The sequence below is a fragment of the Sciurus vulgaris genome (genome assembly GCF_902686455.1).
Source record: "Sciurus vulgaris genome assembly, chromosome: 8".
NCBI classification, from domain to species: domain Eukaryota; kingdom Metazoa; phylum Chordata; class Mammalia; order Rodentia; family Sciuridae; genus Sciurus; species Sciurus vulgaris.
Window position 1 is genome coordinate 60,573,829 of NC_136468.1, and position 26,993 is coordinate 60,600,821.

General features: G+C 33.4%; 1 protein-coding gene across 13 annotated transcripts in view; it reads left to right on the plus strand.

The window, feature by feature from the left end:
* The window catches only part of CACNA2D1 (calcium voltage-gated channel auxiliary subunit alpha2delta 1), a 455,544-nt gene that overhangs the window by 418,855 nt on the left and 9,696 nt on the right, over window positions 1–26,993 (plus strand). For 12 of the 13 annotated variants that reach the window (XM_079151106.1, XM_079151111.1, XM_079151113.1 and 9 more), the window contains 14 exons: window positions 8,438–8,535; window positions 11,248–11,335; window positions 12,381–12,443; window positions 13,112–13,215; window positions 14,304–14,390; window positions 15,491–15,558; window positions 15,939–15,977; window positions 18,098–18,169; window positions 19,361–19,513; window positions 19,602–19,654; window positions 21,190–21,245; window positions 21,667–21,796; window positions 23,823–23,932; window positions 24,235–24,317. In XM_079151106.1, the coding sequence (XP_079007232.1) occupies window positions 8,438–8,535; window positions 11,248–11,335; window positions 12,381–12,443; window positions 13,112–13,215; window positions 14,304–14,390; window positions 15,491–15,558; window positions 15,939–15,977; window positions 18,098–18,169; window positions 19,361–19,513; window positions 19,602–19,654; window positions 21,190–21,245; window positions 21,667–21,796; window positions 23,823–23,932; window positions 24,235–24,317 (1,204 nt within the window). Of the gene's footprint in view, window positions 1–8,437; window positions 8,536–11,247; window positions 11,336–12,380; window positions 12,444–13,111; window positions 13,216–14,303; window positions 14,391–15,490; window positions 15,559–15,938; window positions 15,978–18,097; window positions 18,170–19,360; window positions 19,514–19,601; window positions 19,655–21,189; window positions 21,246–21,666; window positions 21,797–23,822; window positions 23,933–24,234; window positions 24,318–26,260; window positions 26,527–26,993 lie in introns of those variants that run through there. The other variant, XM_079151110.1, reaches the window with a different exon arrangement.

Genomic DNA, 26,993 nt, shown 5'->3' on the forward strand with positions numbered 1-26,993 from the left:
ACACATACATAAGTATACATAGATATGTATAAATGCACATATGTATTTGGAAAGTTTTAACCTCATAATTAATTTTTGTTTAGCACAGATTTCTGGGAAACTATTTTAATATTGTGACATTGCCTCACATGATTTTTCACATGAACTTTTTTCTTCTATTCAGTTTTAATTCTCTCATATAATCTCCCTTCTCTAACCCTAAATAGCTTTTATGTGGGTAACATATCTCTTTTCATGTGACTACATGAAACTATGCAATAATCCATGAGCATTTTTTTTTCTTAGCTTTTGATTTATACTCACTAGCAGACACATATAGTATTCCTATTAGTCTAGGCTAAATTATAAATAGATGGAGAAGCTTGTATTATTTATTTTTCATACTTCTTGAATAAATTACTCTAAGAACCAAAAGGGCTCATAAAAATTGTTCTGTTATTACTCTTTTATTTTTGTGTAAGTGAATTTCTGAATTCTGATTCTACTTTAAATAGGGAATAAATGTAACATTTTAAGAAATGTCAGTTAAAAATCTCACTCAGAGAGTCCTCAAAAAACTAGGAATGGAGCCACCATTTGACCCAGTTATCACAATCCTCAGTATATATGGAAAGAAGTTTAAATCAGCATGCTACATTGACACAGGTGCATGGATGTGTATAGCATCACAAGTCACAATAGCTAAGCTATGGAACCAACATACATGCCCATCAACCAATGAAATGATAAAGAAACTGTAGTACATATACACAACAGAATATTACTTGGCCATAAAAAAGAATGACTTTTTGACATTTGCTAGTAAATGGATGAATCTGGACAATATCATGCTAAATGAAATAAGCCAGTCCCCCAAAAACAAAGGTTGAATGTTTTCACTGATATGTGGAAGCTAAACCACAATAAAGCAGGGAAGAGAAAGAAGTTCAATAGATTAGACAAAAGAGAATGAAAGGAAGGGAGGGGTTAGGAATAGGAAAGACAGTAGAATAAATCTGATATAATTTTCCTGTGAACACATGAAAATACCTAAGTGAACCCCACCATCCTGCCCACTCACAAGAATGGGACCCATATTAGAATAAGATATGTCCTATGCTTGTACAATTTTATCAAAATGGATTCTACTGTCATGTATAACTAAGAAGAATCAATAAAATATTTTTTTTAAAAAAATGAGAAACAAAAATTGAGCTTCGTGAGAACTTAACCCTTATGTCTCTGAATTTCTTTCAGTGTGGACACTGCTGAGTGTTCCTTCCTGAGTCCTTTGCCTCTTCTTCCCTGATGTCACTCTGTTCTGGTTTTCTTGCTCCCTCTCCGGCTGCCTCCTCTGCTGATGGGGAGGGTGCTGCAAAGGGTGTCTCCTTCAGCTCCCTTATCCGAGTCTGCCTTCACACCACGAGCCACCATCCTTGCCTGCAGAGTAGGCTGATGGCTCCCAAATCTGCCATGATGGCCCTAATGTCTAGAAGCAAAAGTAGTCGTCACGAGTGGTTTTTCTGACATCCTATCACAACATAGGACCACATGTATCCCTGTTCAGACTTTGTCTACCTTACGTAATTCAGTATGAGATATTCCTATCTCACGAAAACCTGCAGGAATTTTTTTTTCATGGTGCTTCAGATTCAGTGCCTTGTAAACGTCTGTCCTCTTTGGAGGCTCTTGCATCAGTGAGAGAAGGGCCCCCCTCCAAAGTGCAGGCTTGAAACCCGTGTGTTTCCGTCAACTGCTCCCTTGCCCTTAAATCCAGGGGCTCAGCCATCACCACTCCGTGCCAGTTTTACCAGGTTACACGGTGCCATGTGATGCTCCTGTCGCTCTCACCTGCCCTGCACTGTGGGAGGCACTGTCTTTTTGCCCCTAAGATACTCCAGCCCCCTCCTACTTCTCCTTCACACACCCTGTTTACTTCCCAGTCCTGCCTCTATTTGGTGACTATTTTAAAATATGAAGAATATTTTTACATCTACTTGATACTAACCAGTTGCTGTCTGTTGTCCTCGTGACAATCTCTACTTTCTGCCTTTAAAACGCTCTGATACCAGTTCTCATTATGCCCACGTGGTCTCCCAGATTCTAAATCAGGGACTTTCAGACTAGCTGCCTGTTTTATGCATCAAGTTATGTTGGAACACTGTGACATGTGCTTGTTTATTTATTTATTGTTTGTTTATTTGTCTGCTTGTTCTATTTACATATATGTGGTAGCAGAATGCATTTTGATTCATTACACACGAGTGGGGAGCAACTTTTCATTTCTCTAGCTGTACAAGCTGTAAAGACACACCATTCATGTAATCTGACATGTACTTTGGGTAATGATGTTTGTCACATTCCACAATCTTTCCTTCCCCCCACCTCATTCCCTCTATACAATCCAGCATTCCTCAATTCTTCACTTACGCCCTCTGCTTGCCCCCGTTATGTATCAGCATCCACTTATCAGAGAGAACATTTGACCTTTGGTTTCGGGGGATTGGCTTATTTCACTTAGCATGATATTCGCTAACTCCCTCCATTTACCTGCAAATGCCATAATTTAATTTTTCTTTATGGCTGAGTAATATTCCATTGTGTGTGTGTGTATATATACCACAGTTTCTTTATCCATTTATCTGCAGTTGGTTCCACAATCTAGCTATTGTGAATTATGCGCTTGTTTTTCTATACTGTCTCTGACTGCTTTTGCTACAGAGGCAGAGTTGAGTAGTCCTGGCACAGCTGTTAGGACCCACAGAGCCTTAATCACATACTCTGTGACCCTGTGAGAAAAAGTTTGCCCACCCCTGCTCTAAATTTTAGGCACACTAAACTTCTCTCAGTTCCTACATGCAGTTTTTATTGTTAATGTTGTTTTTCTGTACCATCTACCACTTACTCTCTTTTTCTATTTTCTCCTATGCATACTCTGTCACCCCCATTCCAAACCTCAGCCTCAATGCTTCTTATTCTGGGGAATTTCCTTCTCATCTTCGCTAGATCATGCATCCCTGCTGATTACTTCAGAGAATACTACAGTTCCCTTACCAGCAGAGTACTGGCCACATTTCATTTTACTCACTTTCCTTGATAGAGCCATGACTACGTCTATTTAAATTACCATCTAATGCCCAATATCAAACCCATTGCCTCGCATGCTATAGGTGCTGAATAAATATATGAAGAATTTTTTTAAATCATATGATTAACAATAATTCCTGCAATTTTATTAGGACTTTTCACACACTAGTACCTTTGGACAACTTTCACTTCGTTATTTTGAATAACTTAAAACTCTTAAAACCAGTTTCAATTAGAAAGAATAATATTCTCAGTGTTCTCCATTGTATTACAAATATTAAGGAGAACATTTACTAGAAAACAAAAGTTTCCAACTAAACATTAACATAGCAAAAATAAGGTTAAAATTAGCCCTCCCCATGTTGACTAAACTCTGCATCGCAGGTGTGTGTTCTTTCTGGAAATCCTCTTCACTTGTCTCTGCTACTAAATAGCAGACTGATTTTCTCAGCTTCATCATAAGACAGGCCAGAAAAGATGATTTTAAAAAAATCCAGGTGCCTGCAAAGAAGATGAATACAATTCCAATTTCTAATTCTTAAGCAATGGATTTTATGTAGTTCATCAGAGAGGAACATATGGACCATTTCTGTGGCCTAAGTAATATTTGATAGCAATACAGCTACTGGAAGGCTGGGATTCATGTGTGTGTTTAAGGGAGGCACGAATACCTGCACAGGGAGAACTGTAGCTCTTAGGACAAATCAATGAGTGTCCACCTAATATGTGCTAAGCCCCATTTTGAACAGAATATTTACTCTTCAGAACAACTCCATAATAAATTAGTATTGTTATCCCATTTCACAGATCAGAAAACCGTTTTAAGGATGTTAAATAAGATGAGATTTGAGCCATTTTCCTTATCACTGCAAGGTATTATATGTACATTGAAGGTGTAAATGTGAAGGTATCTCAAAAAGAACATCCAGTACAATTTTTGTAGGGAAGGGTTCCTGGAAAAGTGAGTATTGAATGTGTATTCAAAGGGAGTAGAAAATTGGAGTAAAAAAAAAAAAAAAAAGAAACTATGAAAAGAGATATTTGTGGCACCAATAAAGTTTTTCTGATGCTATTATTGAGAACAGGGCAAGTTTTAGAGCAAGACTGTACATATATGAGTCTGTTTATCAGGTGTTCATTGTTGTGGCTATTACTCAAATTCTCTGTACCTTTGTTTCTTAATTTGCAAAATAATATCTACTTTATAGAGTTCTTATTAGCTTTAAACAAGAGAATGCCTGGGAAGTATTTATCATAGCTCTAAGATATGAACTCTAAATAAGCATCAGGGTATCACTAAAGTTGTAGTAAGAGGTAGTAGTAGTTGTATGAGGAATATTATCTAATAAAGGGTGTTAAAATGTTTTAAAATAACTGCCAAATTCTAGCATAAACCATTTTTGTTAATTCCTAAATAAATTGTTTGATCCCGATTAATAGTCAATGTGTTCAGTTTCATTAAATTTTAAAACTACTATGAAAGGAAAATATTGAGAATATAAATGCATGGAGCAAGACCCACCGCCAGCGGAGCCAGAGCAAAGCAGCCACAGAGGTCCCTGTCTGGAATTTTTTTCTTGTTTGAGAGGATTCCAGGCAGGACTGGAGACTTGGGAAAACAATGACAAAGTTTATTGGGATAGGAAAAGGCGACTCTCCAGGGAGAGTGCATCCTCTTGAGAGGCAAGGACAGCCTGCTCCTGCTGCCCTCCACTGTAATTGGGGGGTGGGGGGTTCCAGGAGGATTCCAGACACCACTCAGGTCCACCTCTAGATTTTTGACTGACAGCAGGACTTCAAACTTCCATGTCTCTTACTGTGTGTGGAAAAAGGTCCAGAACAACTCTAGGTCACTTTGGCCCATGCTGACCAGTTCTAACTAAAATCTGTTCTTACAGATTTTATGATGAGGGGAATTATCCTTATCTCCTTGAGTTTTTGCACCTGGTCTGTATTTTGGTCACAAAAATGATAGGATAACTTTGTTATTAGCATTTCAGGCCTGCATTTCTCCTGGAGATAACAGGTTGTTTACTGAGGAATGTAACATATCCTAGTGACTTAATCCAGGCAGGGCTGCAGGTAAATGGCTTTTTTAAGAGAAAGCATGCAGAGGTCAGCACAGTGGGTTCACTTTATAGAATCATTCCTTGAAACTCATATTCCCACATCACACATATGTCTATGACCTATCAATAGCATGCAAAGTCTAAAACATGGATTCATTTTACTATTTTCTTGGATAAGCAAAAATAAACAGGATGAGAAAGAAATAGCAATGTGTGATAGCCCATGGTTAACTGCTAAATTACGACGTATGACCTACATTATACATATTCTTGAGCAGAATGAAAACAAACTCACTTTAGTTATTCTAGAAATAATTTGCCAAATTTATTTTTTAATGTAATAGAATTTATTGAAAAGTAGGAAAAGAGCAAGGACACTCTAATAGTAGACTTTCTCTAATTCATCAAATTTCTAACACCATAGTTCTTTCAAAGCTCTTTTAAGTTCATAGTTAGTTTCCAAGCAATTTATAAATCCCATTAATCAGAAATACAAAATGACCAAAGACATAGCTTTCCAGACTTGATGGCATTTTAAGCAAATTGAAGTTTTGTTTTTTGCCTTTATAGTCATTTTTCCATCTTGTCGCCTCATCTGCACTAAGGAATTTTCTTCCTGAGAGAGATTAATTAATCATCAATGTGTCTAAAATTGATTTCTTTTAGAGAAACACTGCCACATAGAATGTGTATCAGGAAGGCCTTTTCATGTGTCCTGGGGGAAAAGGGCTTAGCCATTTTGTTAACCAGTTATTGCCACCCACTGTCACAACATGGCTCCTTTGGGACCAGAACCTAAAAGGATGATTGATACTTTGCGTTTTCAAGCTCCCAGCCCCATGGTGAACTCACATTAGACTTACTAACCAACAACAGTGCAGGTCTGTTTAGTTACACATTCGTGTCTCAAATACTTCAGTTAGGCGCTCTGTAGTGTGTGATTTTCTGTCATCCTCTGGATCATTCTTATCACCAGGGGATTTATTCCACCCGCTTCCCTTCTACAAATTATTCCTACTTTGTTTCCATCCTGATTCAGTAATTCTCTACTGGTAATTTCAACATGTCCATAAGCTTTGCCACTACTAAACATCAGAAGGTAGATAATATCTTTAGACGAGCTCAAAATTGAGCACAGCTGAGCCTGCAAGGACAAAATAATGTGTCTAAGTGGATGGGTCACAATACGAAAAACCTAATATTGATAGAGGTCAAAGGTGCTTTTGACTTCCAGTTTTGTGGCAACAAAAGTTCACAAAGTGAAAGTTCCAAGCTTATTTCATGAAGGAAGCACATTGATTAGGGAATCTGTTTCCTTACTTTTAAAATGTCACATAGCTTTTGAGAAAGTTATTTCCAGATTAAGTGAACAAAGAAAATTTTGGAAATGGATTTCAAATAACAGTGGTATTCCAGAAGTGATTTTATTAATAATTATTTGCAACATTTTATTTAGCCCTTCTTAAACTTTGCCCTCAATTTCTAATTCTGTGAGATCATAATTCACTGTATTAGTCTTTTGATTTACACACTGGTATTATTTCTAAAATAGCTTAGCATTGTGGGAAGATGTTGAATTTAGCTCTCTCAGGAACTCAGAGTTTGAGTCATGTAAACCCCCCCCCCCCCCTTTTTTTTTTTTTTTTTTGAGATTGAGTTTTGCTAAATTGACAACATTGCCCTTGTGAGCTCAGAATCCTCCTGCCTCAGCCTCCCTTAGAACCTTTGACTACAGGTGTGTGCCACCACACCTGACTATACTTTCTAAACCTTGCCTCTTTTTGTAAATGATGGTTTCACTGTTTTTGAAGTTCAGTCAGTTCTGCTTTATTTTCTGAGATTTAGCATTTGAAGATGTTCCCTATTTATTGGCATTTATCTTGAATATTTGAGTTATTTTGTTGGTCATATTAACCTGGATACTAGCATTGTGAGGTTTTTGTTTATGTTGCCTTATGTTTTTTTCTAAATTTCCAAATCACTTCAAACTACAGTTCTCAAAGTAAGGTTTGCAGAACCCTGTGGGTTCCAGTGGCTCCAGACGATTATTTTCATAATGATATTAAATATTGTTTGCCTTCTTTCTTGTTTATCTATTGATACTTGTGCTGACAGTGCAAAAGCAACAACAAACATGATAACTTCATGTGAAAATCAAGCCAGTCACTGTGAGCACTGGTAGCATTTGTAAGGCCCCAGGTGAGGCACCCACATGGAGGCAAACACCTAAGCACTAAGAATTATTAAGTTTATAAGTTTTCCCCTATAAAAGGGGGGATGAAGTTTGAAGTACTCCAACATCCGGGAATAGCTTGGATGCCTCAAAGAAGGGCACTTATTTGTTGTTGGAATTGGGAGATGAACTAAGTGCTTTTTGCCTTCTTTAAAATGAAATATTTACCTGAAAAAAAATGACAGATGAAGGTAAATTATGATTATTCAATCTGGGGTACTCAGCAAACATTTTTCAAAAATGAATTAGTGAGACTTTTACTTTGAAGAGAACAACTACACATATTTGTTGCCAATGACAAAATCCAAGCTTTCAAACAAAAAAATCAAAATTTTGGGAACACTGTACACACTACTACAAGATGACAGTTTCCCAACATAGACTTACCTGGTGACGTCAGTGGTGATATTAATGGATGTAAATTTTTAATATTGTGTAATGAAATATGTCATCATTTGGAATTCCTACACAAATTATATTTTCCAAATAATAACTTTAGGATGTTACAAAATTATGGATGCTTAAGAGATTGATTCAAATGCAAGATAGAGTATCAAAATTTTTAATCGTGAGGACGTAGCTTCTTCATATGCCAAAACAAAATCTTGCAATCGATCGAATGCAGAGAATACTAGTCTGCATTAAGTCCCTGATTGTCAGGAATTAAAGATACAAATATGTAAAACAATGCCACTTTTTCACAATTTTGAATATGGTAATTTCTCATTAAACCCTTAATATATAATGAGTTTATTAATATTTTAATGAACACTTAGATTTCTGTTTTAATGTCTAGATGAGAACCATAAAACCTACAATATGTAATATTTTTGTTTATTTAATAAATATACAATTTTTTGTTTATTTAATAAAACAAAACCTGAATTTCTATAATCTCACCTTGTACTGACAAACTATTCTTTCATTGTGGAGACGAGGAAATAGGGGTAACAAGGCTTGCAAAGTCATGTATCTAGTAGAAAAAAAATAAAAACATTGTTTCTGCTACTTCTAATTACCCTGCGAAGTTTTGATTTTAATACCTAATATTCTAAAATATATTTTTCAGAGATTACTGCAATGACCTTAAACCATCTGATAACAACACTGAATTTCTTCTAAATTTCAATGAGTTTATTGATAGAAAAACTCCAAACAACCCTTCATGTAAGTATACATTAATTTGCAGCAATGGCTTCAGTGTGGTTATATCTAGAGTGGTTAAATCGTGGTTCATATCACACATTATGATAATCATATTAGTTTATTGGTGTGCTTGTTTATTTATATATTCTGAATTTTTGATGGGAAAATTAACAATTTGATCCCTCTGTCTTTTCTCCTGTCTCTTCCTTCTTTCTCTCTCTCTCTCTCTCTCTCTCTCTCTTTCTCTCTCTCTCTCAACAAAGCAATTTATCAATTTTCAAAGTGATAAACCCCATCTTCTTAAAGCTGTCTCTAAATTTATCACATACAAGAAGAAATGTCTTTCTAGTGACTCCAGATTAGCAAGTGGCTTCAAGAACCACTCTGAAGGACTGGGGTTGTGGCTCAGTGGTAGAGCCACAACCTAGCATGTGTAAAGCACTGGGCTTGAGTCTCAGCAACACACATATATAAATGAATAAAATAAAGGTCTATCAACATCTAAAAAAAATTTTTTTTAAAAAAAAAGAACCGCTCTAAAAAAATATCCCTGGAGCCTGAGATCTCCACTGGTCCTGCCTTAAAGGGATGATTCCAAACCTTTCTTCTCAGTGAAAGCTCATTCAATTGAACCAGAGCCTTCTAATGTTATTTTATGTCATTGTTTATGTCCTATTTTCAAGTAATAGGCATTCCCAGGAGAACTGAAATAGGTTGTTTAATAGTCCTTGAATTGGACATCAAAATTAATGTAATTACTCTTTTATGAAATGACAAGTTTATCATAAATACTTATCTTAGCATGTAATTTTCAGAACACCATGAAAATTGGAATCCTTCTCTTTTTCTACTACCTTTAGTTTTTAGGCGAGTGCAAATATGTTTTAAAAACTGCTTTCAGTATAATCCATAGGTTTTTGTCTATTCTTCAGTTTCTTTCTTTATTTCACCTTACCTTTTTTCTGCCTCTCCTATAACCAAATAGAAATGTTTGAGATGATTTTATATATAAAACCATGTGTATAACAGAGAAAATAGAGCATTTTTAATTGTAAAAAAGAGATTATGTTTGTAAACTTAGATTTTCTTTATGTTTTTGTCTTTTATTATCAAATAACATATAAAACTTGAAAAGTAGTTATCAGCCATTGAAATCTGTATCTAAATAGGTTTTTACTTAAGAAGTACAGTCACATTTAATTTTGCTTTGTAAAAGCATCTGTACTCTGATGCACTAGTGAAATTATGATTCTCCCTTAACGTTTAAATGAATTTACTAACTTACCTAAATATATTTTATATAGAATGATCATTGTCCTCACATCCTTCCTTCTTCTCCCTTAACTAATGTTTATGAGAAACTGAGTATACAAAATGGTAAAGGGTAATGCTGATAATTTAGTTATATATTTTATTTAACCAGTTTCAGAAAACATATTTCAAGACACTTGGAGCATAAGGAAACACTGAACAACATTATAAAATTGCTTATAACCTTGATTTATATTACAAATTAGAATAATAGTCTTATTTGTTTTACCTGAGAGGACTGGAGACAATTAAAAAGTACATCATTTAATTTCCAAGTGATCTATTTTTAAAAGTAATGCATTTTAAAAGTAATATAAGACAGCTCCTAGTATGAGTTGAAACAGTCAAAAATACGGATCAAATTGATCCTTTAATCCCACATAAAAAAATTAAACTAATTAAAGTGTTTCCAGCCTCTTCCAACTCTTAAAGTAATTGAATATTAACTAATACCATACATTACTTATTTTAATAAAATGAGATTATAAAATAAATGTGAAATTTTAGAGGGTACCTTCAGAGCTTCATGGGCTTAGAGCAGAAGACAAGGAGAAGGGGAAGATGGTGACACTATTTAAGAATGTATTAATTAACCTTTGGTCCTCCTCATCTGTTCCCTCTTTTACTTTGAATTTGAGCTGGTATGCTCTTTGGATACTCCAGAAAGGACAACCTGCAGCCTCTGCTATTGAAAGCATACAGTAGGATCCAGAAGCCAGTCTCAGGGTCCAGCTCATCTGTGATGGCTGTTTTGTTTCTTACCATGCTCCAAAACAAAAAAGGATGTTTATTGAATTGTTCATAAAGTCAAATTTATTCCATGATTATCTTATATTCTTTTTAAAAGGAGGGAGAATTAAAATACATTTTCTTAAAAAAAATAAATGAAACTTAAAGCAAAACGTAATTTTTCTTTAATATTTTTACTTGATGAATTCAGATTTACCAATCCTATGGGATATATGTATGTCTATCTACACACACACACACACACACACACACACACACACAATTACATACATATATATAAGATTTATTAAAATTGGCCATGAAAATTTTGTTGATTTGGACCCACCATGCTCATCTACAGAACCAAACTGAAAGCAAGCAAGGAAGTCTCTTTCCTCATCATTTGTCATCATGGCATGGTTCAAGTGTCTCTTAGATTTACAAAGATTTTAAGTCAAGATCATACTGATTTTACAAAAGTTTTTCTCATTTGGAATTGACTTTTCCACTGCTAATTCCATCCATATCTCAAAAAAATAAGGCAAAGTGAGTATGGAATTTTATTTTTAAATTCATGAAAATAGTCTAAATTTTTGAAAATGAAAATTGTAAAATGGAAAATGTATTTGCTTCATTGTTATCCTCATTATAAAAACAATGTGGGTATAATTGAACATATCATTTTTCTGTTAGGTAATACAGATTTGATTAATAGAGTCTTGCTGGATGCAGGCTTTACAAATGAACTTGTCCAAAATTACTGGAGTAAACAGAAAAATATGTAAGTATTTGTTTTTATTAATAAAAATGTATACTTTCTGCATTTTAGTTTAGCTCCTCCCAGGGCATTTTTGGACAATGGGCCTCAAAAATGTAAAGTTTATTTTTTGTCCTTAATAACAATTTCTCAAGAAAACCATTTTACACTGTTGACAACATACATTCTCAGGTGGATGTATTTCAGTATTAATATCTACCATTACTCAGCTTTATACTTCAGCATGAATAATCAAATTAATAGGCATGTTTGTGTGGCTTCTGTGTTTTTAGTAAAACAGGAATATTCTAGTGAATATTTAGCTGACTTTCTAATAGCATCTCCCATACATCCAAGCAAAAAAATGAGAAATCTAAGACTCTCACTTATAATCTCCCCACCCCATTTCCAGTGATTTACTAAATGCTGAATCTTTCTAACAGCGTTTTCCTCTTTTCCTCATAAAAATGGAATTTTAGGACCTTAAGAAATTACAGCAACTGATTTTCCTGTCTTTCATGTTTCCCATGCTTCCAACCACAGCTCCCAGTTATTCTTCTTACAATACACACCTGCCAGAATCTTACTCCTAAAATAGAGTTCTAATTTCAAGATAAAGATAGAGCTCTCTAGCTTGAACTTCAAAGTCATTCATGAGCTGATCATTTGTAAGAAGCTTATTCTTGAAATTTGACTTCCTACTGTTTATCTACTTTGTTTATGCCCTTCTTACACCAAACAGCAGCACTCACATATATGTATATGAGCTTTCCCTAATACCTATTCATTGCTCTCCATGTGATGTCTTCCGCTTCTCATTCCTAACTCCTGTTCATCTTCAAAATGCACCTCCATCATTACTTCCTAGGAGATGCTTTCCTTAAGCTACTCCCTTTGAGTACTTTCTTCAGGGATACTTCAATTATTATGTCTTAATTACTGAAACATAGTCTTGCACCCATGTTTACCTTGACTTCTTGCTTTATTTCTTTTTATATCACCAACACCTAACATAATATCTTTGAGTAAGTTTAATAGGAAGTTTCCTTCTTTTTATCTTCTGTTCCAGCAAAGGAGTGAAAGCACGGTTTGTTGTGACTGATGGTGGGATTACCAGAGTTTATCCCAAAGAGTAAGTTCAAATAACATCTGTAAAAATAAGTACCTTACAAAGGATTGTGCCAAGACTATATAAGGAAGCCTTCTTCAGAGCAACTGATCATTGTTAGTAGATTAAATTAGAGTCACTGTTTAAGGTGCTTATATTATTATAATCCCCCATTTCTTTGAAAAATGATATCATAGGATTCTTCAATGATACTGTTGCTAGTCATATATATTTATTACAAAATTCATTAGAGGTTAAAGGAGCTTTTTCTCTTTGTAGACACAAGCCCAACTATTAAATGAGCATAGATTATAACCTGTCGGCAACAGTTGTGTAGCTTTTCAATGTTTCATTGTTCTTTAATGCACCCAATCTCTGTTTATCTTAAGAGTCATTCCTTCAGTGCACTGAGTAGGCACCGAGGCCATTAATATTAATTAACCTATTAACTGACATTCATAATTTCCTACTAGCAAATAGCTGAATTAGGATTCAGCTTTTTCTGGTTCTTCATATAATGCCATGCTGATATATTGCTTATAATGAGTATCCATTACACTCTCAATTATTGCTAACTTCTCTGGACACACCTGAGAGGTAGACATATGTATAAAGCTCAGTGTTTTCAGAAAGTAGAAAGTAGGTTATGGGGGACTTTAAAGAATACAAATGATGAACCATTTCCTCCTTAGGGCTGGAGAAAATTGGCAAGAAAACCCAGAGACATATGAGGACAGCTTCTACAAAAGGAGCCTAGATAATGATAACTATGTTTTCACTGCTCCCTACTTTAACAGTAAGTATTGCTTTGGAACTCAGCTTTCTCAATTATATTTTTTAAACAAATTATTATTACTACTTTCTCTCCCCCTAGTCAATAAATTTTATGTTAACTGCTCTGAATAGTCATTATTAAGCTACAGCATATGCAAGACATTAGGAAAATAGAAAGGAAGCATCCATTTAGTTTAAGAGGTAAAATGCATGCCCAGCAAAGTCACCCAGTAATGTAGAGTAGCATATCTAGAAAGCATGCTTCATAAATAGAAACATATGTAGTTCATCCTTCATGTCACAACTGAAAATATGTGAAACAATGTTTAATGAATTAAATATAGTTGATTAATAGCATTTTGTCCATATTAATTACATAAGGTAACATTTATAAACATAATAGCCCATCTTTTAAACTATTTTATCAGGTTCTTAAAAAAGTAACTTTCTGATTTAATTCTCCTGAGCTCTGAGTGTAGGTATTTTTTACTCCTGTTTTTACAAGTGACAAAACTGAAGTTTGGAGAATTTCAGTTTTGTCCAAGGATTTTTAAAAGGCAAAGTAGTTTTATGCATCCAAAATCATTCTTCCTACTTCATTTAGCAGCCTTCCCAATATTTTAGCAGATGTCATAAAGCAGAGATTTACACTGCGAAAGAAGATGAAATCAAGTTGAGTAATTCATGTTCCTAAATCAATATAAATCAATTAGTGCAATTCCATTTATCCTGGTATATAAAAGAAGATGAGAGAAAGAAGGGATAACGTGCCTCTTATAGATTTTATATGCTAGATTTTTTTTTTTTTTTTTCATTTTGGTGCCAGTGATTGAAACCAAGGATGCTCAACCACTAAGCCTTTTTATTTATTTATTTATTTATTTTTATTTTGAGACAGTGTCTGAGTTGTTTAGGACTTCACTAAATTGCTGATGCTGGCTTTGAACTTGTGATCCTCCTGCCTCAGCCTTCTGGGGTTACTGGGATTACAGGAGTGTGCCTCTATGCCTGGCTATACACTAGAATTTTAAAGCAAAACACTATATTGTATCTATTGAAAGAAATTTAATATTATGACTTATCTACATTTATCTGATCTTTATTTTTTAGAAAGTGGACCTGGTGCATATGAATCAGGCATTATGGTAAGCAAAGCTGTAGAAATCTCTATCCAAGGAAAACTTCTTAAACCTGCAGGTAAGCATATATATATATATATATATAAATATGACCAGAATTAAAAACATATAGTTAACTATAAAATTGGAAATAAAATCAACTTGATAGTAGTATATGATGTTGAAGAATTTTCAAAGTGTATATATTAATATGCTTCAGTTTATGCAATCACTTTAGTGTAATATATCAGAATTTCAAATACAAAATATTAAACCTAGGATTGATCCAGTGATCTTACAGATCTTTCCTACTTTCCAATACATACAAAATTATGTGGCCAAGGGTGTAAATATTTTTAATAATTTAAGCATAAAACATTAGGTTTCCATCACTGGGGGAAAGATACATCATAGCTAATGTATACACTAGGTTACTATATATCTGATAAAGAAAGACAGGGTTCAATCACATGTACAATAAAATATGAAAATGACTTTCGATACAATAAGTGAGCAAAGAAAAACATTGTAAAACTGAGCACCAATGAGACTTGGAAGTGGCAAATGCAATATAGTGAAAACTATTTTTTATTTTTTCACTGTGTGATTCAGCATTGTTTGAAGTTTAGAAAGTACACATATTAAAGTTAGGTGATTGATTTGCTGCTGCTGAGGACATTTATACCCCATCAGTGATTCCACTTCATGAGTTCACTCCCTCCCTCCCTCACTCATTCACTTCTTCCTTCCTTCACTCCATCAGTTATTCTCTTAGCAACTGATTCACTTGCCCATGGATCTACTCTTCTCCACTCTTCAAGTATTTCCTAAGCACCAATCAGTCACATGCACTGGTAGGGTTAGGATAGCCTCTTAAAATATACCACTGAATGACTTCATGTTTAGGAAGCTATCTCTGATACTATTTTCTTTTTTTTAGCTTATAGTATAAGTTAATTGACTAGATTCTAGCTAACAAATAAACTGTCTTATGAATATTAATTACAGTTCATGGACTAGTTTAAGAACTATTTACATTATTTCTTAGTGAAGAACCTAAGAAATACATCTTTATAAGAATATTTTATTCCAAAACAATATTTATTTGCTATTGTATGAACTGTTGACAGTATTATTATAGTTAATTATCCCTTTAAATTAATTCAAATTATTTTTCAGTTGTTGGAATCAAAATTGATGTAAATTCTTGGATAGAGAATTTCACCAAGACCTCAATCAGGGATCCGGTAAGATAATTAAAAAAAAATTTTTTTTTTTGCTATACTCAATATTCTAAAAATTCGGATAAGAAAAAATATCCTTATACAGTAACAAGATAAATTTTCAGTGCCACAATATTAAAATAGAAATATGAATTCCTATGTTTTGAAGATTTTTTGTTTAAATTAATCAAAAAATTAAAATATAGTTCAAATGTATAACAAAATGCTAGTATATATTTCAGTTGATATTATTATAAAACTTTTCTTGTGGACTAGACTATTATTTTATTTTAATTCCAGATAAATTATTCCAAAACCCTAACAGTAATAATTAATATTGTTTAGTATATTTTAAATCAACTTTTTAACAAATGTGAAATAATAATTGTATTTCTGTCTTTCAGTGTGCTGGTCCAGTTTGTGACTGCAAAAGAAACAGTGATGTAAGAAAACTCTTTAAAAATAAATTTAAATACAATATTTTATTGTGTTACTCTTGCTCACTAAGACTTTAATGGTAAAAAGGAATGCATGAATTTTTAATCATATGCTAGAAAATTATGTGGAAATGTGAATTGATTAATAGGTATAACTTGAATTTATATGATTTTAATTCCTAATTTTATTTTATACTTTTCTCATTTGGCAGTGCTGAGTATTGAAGCCAGGGCCTTGTACATGTGAGGCAAGTGCTTAACCACTGAGTGATAAGCACTGATTTCTAAATATAAATGCTTTTTAAATATTCACATAGTAAGGAAAGTTAAAAAAAATCATGTTAGATTCTTTTTACATATTTGTCTTCAACTACATTTCTGGATGGGAAGTTTCTAACCCAAGCAATCTTATGGTTCCCAATACAGTCTTGCCTCATCTTCTGTACTTTCTCTGTATTTGTTCACACTATATATAGTGATGGAAAACATTTTTTAACTAAACCCATAGTTACATAGTTTATTTCAAAGTTTTATTTACAAGGATTGGATCTTGTATTACTACCATTTGTCTTTGATAAATTGAAAATGTGGATTAACTATTCAAAAATTGAAGATGCTACAAATATAATACTTGATAATGCCAAGAATTGTAAAGAATGACATATTCCACTTTTTTCTTCTGGTCCTCTTATGTGTACCTGTATAGTATGTCCAAGGGAAACAGAGGTATCATTTCCTACCTCTGCAAAATTATAAGCCAATAATTTTAATTGTTTGTATAGCTTTCACATTTTACAGATTATTTAGTAGGTATTTTTTAAAGCAAAGCTTTTAGCAAGGTACTTCCACATTAGGAAAATGTAATGTATTATGTTCTCAACTGGTAAGCAATGTTTTTAATTATTTTTAATCATTAAAAATTATTGACTTTCTCTGGGCACGACAGTGCAAGTTTATAATTCTAGCAGCACTGGAAGCTGAGGCAGGAGGATCAGAAGTTTAAAGCCAGCCTCAGCAACTTAGTGAGACCCTGTCTCAAAATACAAAATGGAAAGGTCTGAGGATGTGGCTCAGTGGTTGAGCACCCTGGGTTCCATCCCTGATACCAAATATATATATATTTTTTTCATGCATATATTATATATATATATGTATATGTGTGTATATATTACAGACTTTCTTACTTTTCAACTGGGTGGGAATTTTTCCTACACTTCAGGGTGAATTTTCTTTTTTAATTCAGCTATGAGGATTTTGTTTTCTCTAGTTATGCAACCAACATTTTAAATACGAAAATATACAATATTTATAATCCCTTGATTGCTTTTTCCTTTTAATCTTTGAAATATAATGATGATTTTAGTCAGCTTTTTCATTACTGTGACCAAAAGATTGATAAAAACAGTTAAAGAAGGAAAAGTTTATTTGGGGCTCACAGTTTTAGAGGTCTCAATGCATAGACAGCTGGCTCCGTTCCTTGGGTCCTGACATGAGGCAGAACATCATTGCAGAAGAGGGTGGTGAAGGAAAACAGCGCAGGACATTGCAACAGAAAGCAGAGAGAGACCTCCCCTCACCATAGACAAAATATAAAGCCCAAAGGCATGCCTTAATCCACCTAGCTCCTCCAGCTACACAGCCTGCTTAGAGTTACCACTCAATCCCTATCGGGAGATGAATGCACTGACACAATCATTTCACCTCTAAACTTTCTTGCATTGTTTCACACATGAGCTTTTGGGGGACACCTAATATCTAAACTATAACAGTAACTGATTTTTAAAATTTTTTTCTTCTCATAATTTTAAGTATGTGTTTAAAGAGGTGAAACAGTTATATATCATCAAATATTTTTGTCCAATTTCCTGGGTCACTTAGATGACTTGAAGTGGTAAAGATTAATTGAATAGTTGGTGGCATGAATATCAAGCGCTTGTGATTTAATATCAGTGTATGCATTCCCATAATTTAATCAGAATCTCCTGTACAGATATGCTCAAGAATAGATAGTTATTTGAATTTTTCTCCTATTTTTGTTGTTCTAATCTTTTATAATTAATGGAATAATAATAGTACAGCCTTCAACTCTTCCTACAATGTTTTGACTATTATTTTTATTTTGATAGGTAATGGATTGTGTAATTCTAGATGATGGTGGGTTTCTTTTGATGGCAAATCATGATGAATATACTAATCAGGTATGTGACTCAAGTAAGATAGACAGGGTTTTTAATGTATATTCCCTGATCAACATTACAAAACCCCTCCCAACACTGCAGAAATTTATGCATTGTTTTATTTCTGTCACATAAATTTTAAAATGCTTAATATAAACTGTAATGCATACATGCTAAACGTAGCTTTTCATTATGTTTGCTAATGGATTTTTCTTTATCACCAAGTTATCATTAAAGACTTTATATGATATGAAATTATTTTCAACTTTAAGAAATTCAGAAAATTGTTGCATATTAAATATTTATCAATTGATAATATCTACCTTAGTATATGACTAGTTGGAAACTAGTTTCTAGTTCAAAATTTGCAAATTGGCATCACATAGGCTATTATTAGGCTCACCCAAGAAACCCTCATTTTGAATCTGTGTTTCTGGTATGCAAGCTCTCTCTCTCTCTCTCTCTCTCTCTCTCTCTCTCTCTCTCTCTCTCTCTCTCTCTCTCTCTCTCTCTGCACACACCCATCAGAAGATCTCTCTACGTTGGACTGTTTCTTGAATGACAGTCGTTTCTTTGCTAGACATGAGTCTATTGATTGCCCCTTTAGGTGAGACTTGCCCCAGTCCACCACAGCCCTTTTTTCTCCTACTTACTACTCCCTGGAAGGCATTTGCTCTGTTCATCATTGTATTTATTTAAGGTGCACAGCAAGATGCTTTGATACCTGATTATTACCTCAGTCCATTCAGTTGACGTATTATCTGACATATTTATCCTTTTGGAGAGGTGGGAAGAGCACCTAAAATTACATTTCCAGTATACAACACAATATTATTAACTATAGTCTTTGGTTGCACATTAGATCTCTAGGCCTTTTCAGCCTGTATGATTGCAACTCTGAACCATGTGACCCACATCTCCTGGTTTCCCATGGCTAATGTCATTCTACTCAACTAGGAGGCATTTTACTGTGACCTTGATGTGTAACAATCTGTGTCCATTCCACCCACAAATAAAATAAACTGAGTAATGACAGTACTTAATCTCAGTTTGGTTCTTTTCACATTGACACCTGCAGGTTTCTTATTTGCTTTTGTTTTTAAGTTCTTGTTTTGGTTCATGATTTCTTAGTAATATTTCTTTTCACTGTATTGATTCAGCTGTTCATGTTTGGCTTACATTTGAAACTTTATTATGCTTTTTCTTTATCAGATTGGACGATTTTTTGGAGAGATTGATCCAAGTTTGATGAGACACCTGGTTAATATATCGGTTTATGCTTTCAACAAATCTTATGATTATCAGTCAGTATGTGAGCCTGGGGCTGCACCAAAGCAGGGGGCAGGACATCGCTCAGCATATGTGGTCAGTATCATCCATGGGTGAATCACTTCCTCTCAATGGGACACTCAAGCATAGACCAACATAATGACATTTTTATTATGTTTTATAGCCATCAATAGCAGACATATTACAGATTGGCTGGTGGGCCACTGCTGCTGCCTGGTAAGTCAGATTTTTAGTGTTATTAGTAAAGAAAAAAAGTTGTTTTAAAATAGTAAAGTATTTGATGAAATTATGAATTTTGTGACAGGTAGATTATAGTAATTTTTCGTTTCCTACAGTACATATTGAAAATACTTATAAAGAGTTGTTCTTAAATGATCATGTGAAAATTACAATTAATTTCTTTACACAAAAACAATATTATGCTCTGTTAAACTTCAGTTTCTTTAGAGACATTTTTTTCCTGTGATTCTGAATTTAGCTGTATTTTTTCTTTGTATTACACTTACTTCCTCAAATTTTAGGTGCATGGACCCATGAAGGTTATTATTTATTTTCTTTGACATCCAAATTAGACATCTACGTGGATCCAACACGTGACATGATGACAATTTTCTACCCTTTTACTATTAGTACCTGAGTTGACATAGTTTTAGAGTCATCATGTTGCTGAAATGAATTCAGTTCTTTCTTTCCACTGATTCTGTCCTCCTATCTCCCACACCCACCTCTGCCCTGCTACCTATGGAAAAGAGCTATTTGAACTGTCTATTGAGGCACTGTGGGGAGTCTGGAAAGTTACATTTCTTGTTCTTTAATCCTAACTAGTCAGGTCACTGAACCACCTCTAGTCTCTAGGACTCATTATTTCCTTCTTTTCTTCCTTCTTACCTTTCTTTTTTTATGCTGTCACCCTACTCTATTGTCTCAGTCTTTATTCCATATAGATTAATCTATACAATTCATTTAATGTTGAGGTTTTTCCAGTTAAATTTAAGTGATCATATCATTTTATTAAAGTGGCAAAGGATATTTTAGATTTAAAACCCCTACTTTTTCCTAAAGAATGGCATTTTCTGGTATGATGATAATATTTGTATATTAAGAATTCTTATATCTTGTGGTGATCTGAAATACTTTATCCTATTTTTTGGCTCAAATCTAAATGATTCTGTTCCAGATGATTCTGTACTTGATTTGGCTCAATTGTCTTTTATGATGAAGCTGAACCATTCTGTATGCTCTTTGTGTAATTTATATACATTTTTCTTATAAATGTCACATTACATATGACAGATATATTCTTTATCACAAATTGCTCACAAGCCCAAATCAGTGGCTTTTAAAAGCCAAACAGAATATGTTGGACATAAAAACCTATACACTGAAATATTGACATTCTCCCTCTTAGTCCTGCACAATAGTATTACGTATTTAGCAATATTATTTATGTCTAAAACTTAGTCTCAGCCACATCTGTCTTCATGACTTCTTTTACAGATTTTTTTAAAAGTTTCAGTATTTTATATAATCTAAGAAATACTTGCACACTGTCATGTACAACTAATTAGAACAAATAAAAAAATTAATATAAAAAATAAATACATGAAAATACTCCTATCCTTTTTCAATGAATAAACTCAAATTTTCTCAAACCAATGAAAAGGAAATATGGACTTATATGCATGTATACTTGCAAAAGTATTCATATTTTATTGTAATATTTATAGTAATTATTCATTTTAAAAATTCAGGTCTATTCTCCAGCAGTTCCTCTTGAGTTTGACTTTTCCACGGCTCCTGGAGGCAGGTATGTAAATGGTCAGATATTAACAACTATCAAAATTTCAGGTATGCTGGGTTCAGTAAGTTCAAAGAGAAAGTATTTATATGTGAAAGAGAGAGATCATCCATTTGACACTTTGGTAGACTGAAACTTTTCTCAAAAATTCCCTAGTTCATATTGGCCTCTATTTTGCAGTACATTTATTCTACTGATACTTAATTGGGTACCTTTCACAGGCTGTCTAGATAAACAAGCCAATTGAGACTTTTGGCCTTATACATTAATTTTGCCCTGTGAGAAATGACTCTGGGGACTGACTACAGTGTCCCCTCATGGTAGTAATGTTTGTGTTTTTTAAAAATGTTTTTTTAATTACAGCTTTTATGGTTATACATAGTAGTTAGGTTCATCCTGATAAACGTGATCTTTGTTTTGACTCTCACAGTTGAGATGGAGGATGACGACTTCACCGCGTCCCTGTCAAAGCAGAGCTGTATAACAGAACAAACCCAATATTTCTTCGATAATGACAGTAAATCATTCAGTGGTGTATTGGACTGTGGAAACTGTTCCAGGTATTTTGTTCCTTAATTTCACTAAGAAATTGCATAATCATTACAGAAAAGAATGGACTGTCATTGGAGTTAAAGATATCATTATTTTAAACTGAAATGTCACTCATTACAAGCTTCAAAATTTTATGTTTTAAAATTCTAAATATTATAGGTTGTAATTCTTTCAACTTTTATAATTACTTGATCAGAATAGTTGCTTCTCTTTGAAGACAGAGCAGAAAATTTTAAATTTCCTTTAAAAGAATCCATATTTAAAATTTTCTAACATAGAGAAAGTTAAAGAACTATATTAGTTCTACTATAATTAAATTATATTAGTAGTTATAAGACAAACATGGTTTCTTTTCATATAGGGGAACTAAACAGATTTTCAAAAAGACAGTCTGGATTTTTCTTTGCTTTGTTTTTACCTCTAGTTGTCTCTAACATGAAGAATTGAATGTTATCTTTGTCTTGAAACTGAAGGAACTGGGAACAAAATATTTCTGAAGGTCATGGTTAATGTTAGTATTCATAAAACATCTTTAAAATTTTTTGGAAGAGATGGAAAATGTAATCAGTTATAATGAGAAAGAGAAGAAGGCCAGATGAGGACTTTAGAAGACTGGAAAGAAAAGTGATAACCCATGCCATAGGATCTCTGAGAACCCAGCAGCAAGTCACAGCTTACAGAGCACAGAGTTGGGACACTTTACTATTAGTGACAGAGTGCAGGTTATTCCTGAAGAAATTTTAACAGAGGGTAGAAGAAATATGAGGAGGTGAGGTAATCTGAGATCGTGTAAGGACTGGAATAGTTGCTAGGGGATTCAGAAAGGCAATCTATAACAGTTAAAATGGTTATTTTTAAAGAGGGAGTTATCCATGAATTTTAATAAACATGATTAGTGTGTTTTATGACTTAATTTTGCAAACAACTATGTCCAAGAAGGAGGTAGAGGGTATGAATAGGAGAGGAATGGGGAGAAGTCAAACATGAACTCAAAAAAGCACATCAACTTGTTTGGAGATCAGCACTTCAAGCCATCAACTTCAGGAAATGGAGTTGTATCAAGTGTCACATAGACATCGGAGTTTAGGGTTCTTGGCCCTTTCATTAACTGAGGTCCAGTCATAACAATGTATATCTCACAAACTAATTTAATCCATCAGGTTATAATCAATATGTTTAGTCAAGACATTTAATTGAGTCATGGTTTTATTTGATTTGCTTTATGCTGTGTCCCAATTTCAATGGAGAAAAGATAGTGAAATTCCACTTCTACAAAAAAAAAAATGTAATAATAATGAAATTTCTTTAGTGATATTTTGCATTTTTACTTTGGTTGCACAGGAGCACAGAAGCACCTTAAGGTATGGCTAAAACAGTATGGAATTTAAAGCCCTTGATTCTGTCTCTGTGCTGTCCAATGCAGGAGTTACCAGACACAGGTGGCTGTTTAAATTTCCATGAAAAGAAATAAAATTAATTAAAATATTGTGCCTCAGTCACATGTGTCACATTTCAAGTGCTCTGTACTTGCTTAACTAAAGCATTCCCTATCGGACAAAGTAGAAAACATTTCTGTCTTCACAGAAAGTTGATTGAGTGTCATTGATCTAGTCTTTATTCTGCCTTAGCTTGGGCAAGATGTTCAGCCACTTTTGTGCTCCTAGTTTTCTTACCTATAAAATAAAGCATCTTTGGCATATTTTATAGGTCTTTAAACATGCCACATTAAACTTTTTCTCTATGTTTCAACAATAACTAGTACTGATTTTGCAATGAAGTCTAACACTTTAAAATTGTCATAGTCTTTTAATATTCATTTGAGAGAGGTAACACATTCATGCTAATTAATAAAAGTGTGATCATCTCTCTTTTCTAAAATCACACTCATTCTGTTGTACTAATTTGTTATAGTAATATTTGTTTCAAAATCATATTTCGTCTTTCATTTTAATATGTGACAATATTGAGAAGCTTCCATTCTTTTCCCAAAAGCTGCTTTTCATTTTATGTGATACTTTAACATTTGTTTTTCAGAATCTTCCATGTAGAAAAGCTTATGAATACCAACTTAATATTCATCATGGTGGAGAGCAAAGGCACATGTCCTTGTGACACACGGCTGCTTATACAAGCTGAGCAGACTTGTATCCTTTGATGTCAGAGATGTTCAGAACGGAAAACCATCTTCATGATTTTATCCTTGTCACATTGCTTATGATCACTAGAGTACTATGATCCCCCACAGGGGCAGGATGGTTCCCTCATCCAAAATGTGATTTGATTATGCTGTCAATGCACCATTAAAAACCCCAAGTTATCAAGTTGATTGTGTTGCATGAGAGTGATAGCATAGATATCTCTTGCTTGCTTTTGGAAATAAACACATTTCATTGTACTTTAATTGTGTGGGGGGAAAAATGTCGCATTCCTTAACAAGTCTCTTTAGCGGATGGTCCAGACCCCTGTGATATGGTTAAACGACCCAGATACCGGAAAGGGCCTGAAGTCTGCTTCGATGACAATGTCCTGGTAAGACAATGCTTTTACTGGATTAAAACATTATAAATTAATGATCATTGTCCACAAGAACTTAAGGAGATAATCTGCAACTTAAACTCAAGCACAATGTCCTACCCATAGTTTTTCTCATTAGCATGATGTACTTGCTAGTAAACAGATTTTTCATTTCAGTAATTTCCGTGGATAGCATAAACTTAATAGTTGCTTCTTTTCTCTGTCTTTCCCACAGAAATTGTACTTTCAAACACAACTCCAATTTACTAATAATTCAGGGTCACAAATTTGATGATTTTTAAGACTTTCTGATGAGTAAGAACTTACAGTGACTGTTACTTATGGTGTATGTATTGCCTACTTTCATTTATATGCAAATCCTGAAAATACAAAAGTTATTTTGATTACGATATTTATTTTAGCTTGTGTTTAGCCTTCACTCGATGTGTTTAAAAGCTTGTTTAATAGCTAATGTCCTGCTTTGTTTCACATGGTTTCTGATTCTATCAGATATTAGATTTGTATTATTTTTCTGAATTGTATTAAATGTCTTTTTCTATTATTTGAAATAGACCAAGTCAGTTATACAGGGTTAATTTGATGAAATACTACAAAGCATCTTTAATATATGTTATTTAAAAATGATCATCACTATTTTTGCTATAATTCGAGTATCTTTCTCTAACAAATACCATTCTGACTTACTATGTATATAATCAACTTTTTACTTTTAAAATAATAATAATATTATTATTATTATTTTGGTACTAGAAATTAAACCTAGGTACACTTTACCATTGAGATGAATTTCCAGACCATTTTATTTTTTATTTTGAGACAGGATCTCACTAAGTTGCTTAGGTTGGCCTCAAACTTGTGATCCTCCTGCCTCAGACTCCCAAGTCATTGGTATTACAGACATATACCACTGTATCCAACTACAATTATTTTACTTATTAGGAAACTCAAAAGCCATATTAAAATCTATATTCACTTATTTTAATGATTTTAAGTATACTATTCTATAATTCTGATTTTCAAGGTATGTCTTTGCAATAAGTGACTTGCCCACACCAATAAGCACCCACATATGGATAATTGACAATTCTAACAGCATGTCAGAACAGTCCTTGATGAATGTATATTTTTAGAATAATTATTTATTTAGAATAGGTTTGTTCCACAGGCATTTTCACAAACACATACTATGTAACTAGGTAATATAAATTTTAAATGGAGAAAAGAAAAATAAAGTCAGTGGTGGGGAATAGGGCTAAAAATGCAAGATGTATTAGCCAGTAAATCCCAGATATCTCTGTGAGAATTCTGAATATTTATCTTGATAGGGAAGATGATTCAAATTTGTAACTGAGTTGTTTTTCAATTTTGTCTGTAAGACATATAAAATCCAGACATAAGAACTTGTGTTTTTCTGTGCACTACACCTTCAGAATTCTTGCTCACATAGAATCATTCCCCAAGGAAAGATTTTTGTGAGCCCAAGGATAGCGTCACTCCTTAGGGAAACTTCATTCATCAATTATTTGTGACCAACTTTCAACAATGCAAAGTTTACTCAGATGAACTTAAAAGATGATATAAAGACCCTATGATCTAAAAGTATTCTCCTTTTAGGGACTGTATCTTTTGACCAATGGATTAAAAAAATTTGACTTAGACAAAAATTTCCAACAATTCAAGTTCCCATAAATTATGTATTGGGTTGTGTGTGAAAGTACAGCTCTTGCTCAGTAGCTTGGTGTGCTAATAATGTGTTTCTTTAGCAGTGGAGTATTTTGGTAATGCTTATTTGCAATGGTCACTGTGAATCTGCTCTGGATGGAGGCTCACATTAACTGCTAATTGCCAGCAAATTGCATGAAATCTCATCTTGTATGTCTTCTTTTCTGTGTTTTCTTTCCTTTCCCTGTACTTGCTACTTTGCCCGTTATTAATAGGATCAACTTATATGCACAACGAGTCGTGCCTGTACCATGATGTCAGCTCCTATCTTCATTTTACTGCAAGTTTTCATGTGGTGTGGATGGTCAGTCACTTTCTCTAATTTTTCTTTCTTTTTGTTTTTCACTTGAAATTTTAGAAAATAACCCATATTCCTAAATCCTCAATAAATGTCCTGAAACAAGGTTATTAAAATACTAGTACTAATATTATTTTGTAAATTGCTGATTTCTAATGGTACCTAAGTTTCTCAACCTAAACAGAACATAGCAGATTCCTATATTTATTTTAAAATCATTTTCTCATAAGGTTTTTCTATAAAGATTGTCATTGTGTACAAAAAGTTATATAAACTTCATGATATCATGCTTTACTAAAGAGAAATACCTAACAGCAACTAATTGATATTTTTTAAATGCTAGCATGAAATTAATTTTGCTTTTCATATCAACTAGTCTAATTTAATTAACTTTCTAGAATTGTATTTCCCAAATATTGATATGCTAATTGAAATGTGTTTCTAATTTTTGTTTATTTAATTAAAAATTATTTATATTAAACCAAAATTATCATTTTTTACTAATCTTTAGAGTAATTTCCGAATTATGTAAGCAATGCTGATAAATAGGTGTTCGGGGGATACATTTGTATTCAGTGTTCTATTTATTATTACACAGGTTCATTTCTGATGCTCTAGAATAATCATGATTATGCTACTAGAGCAACTTC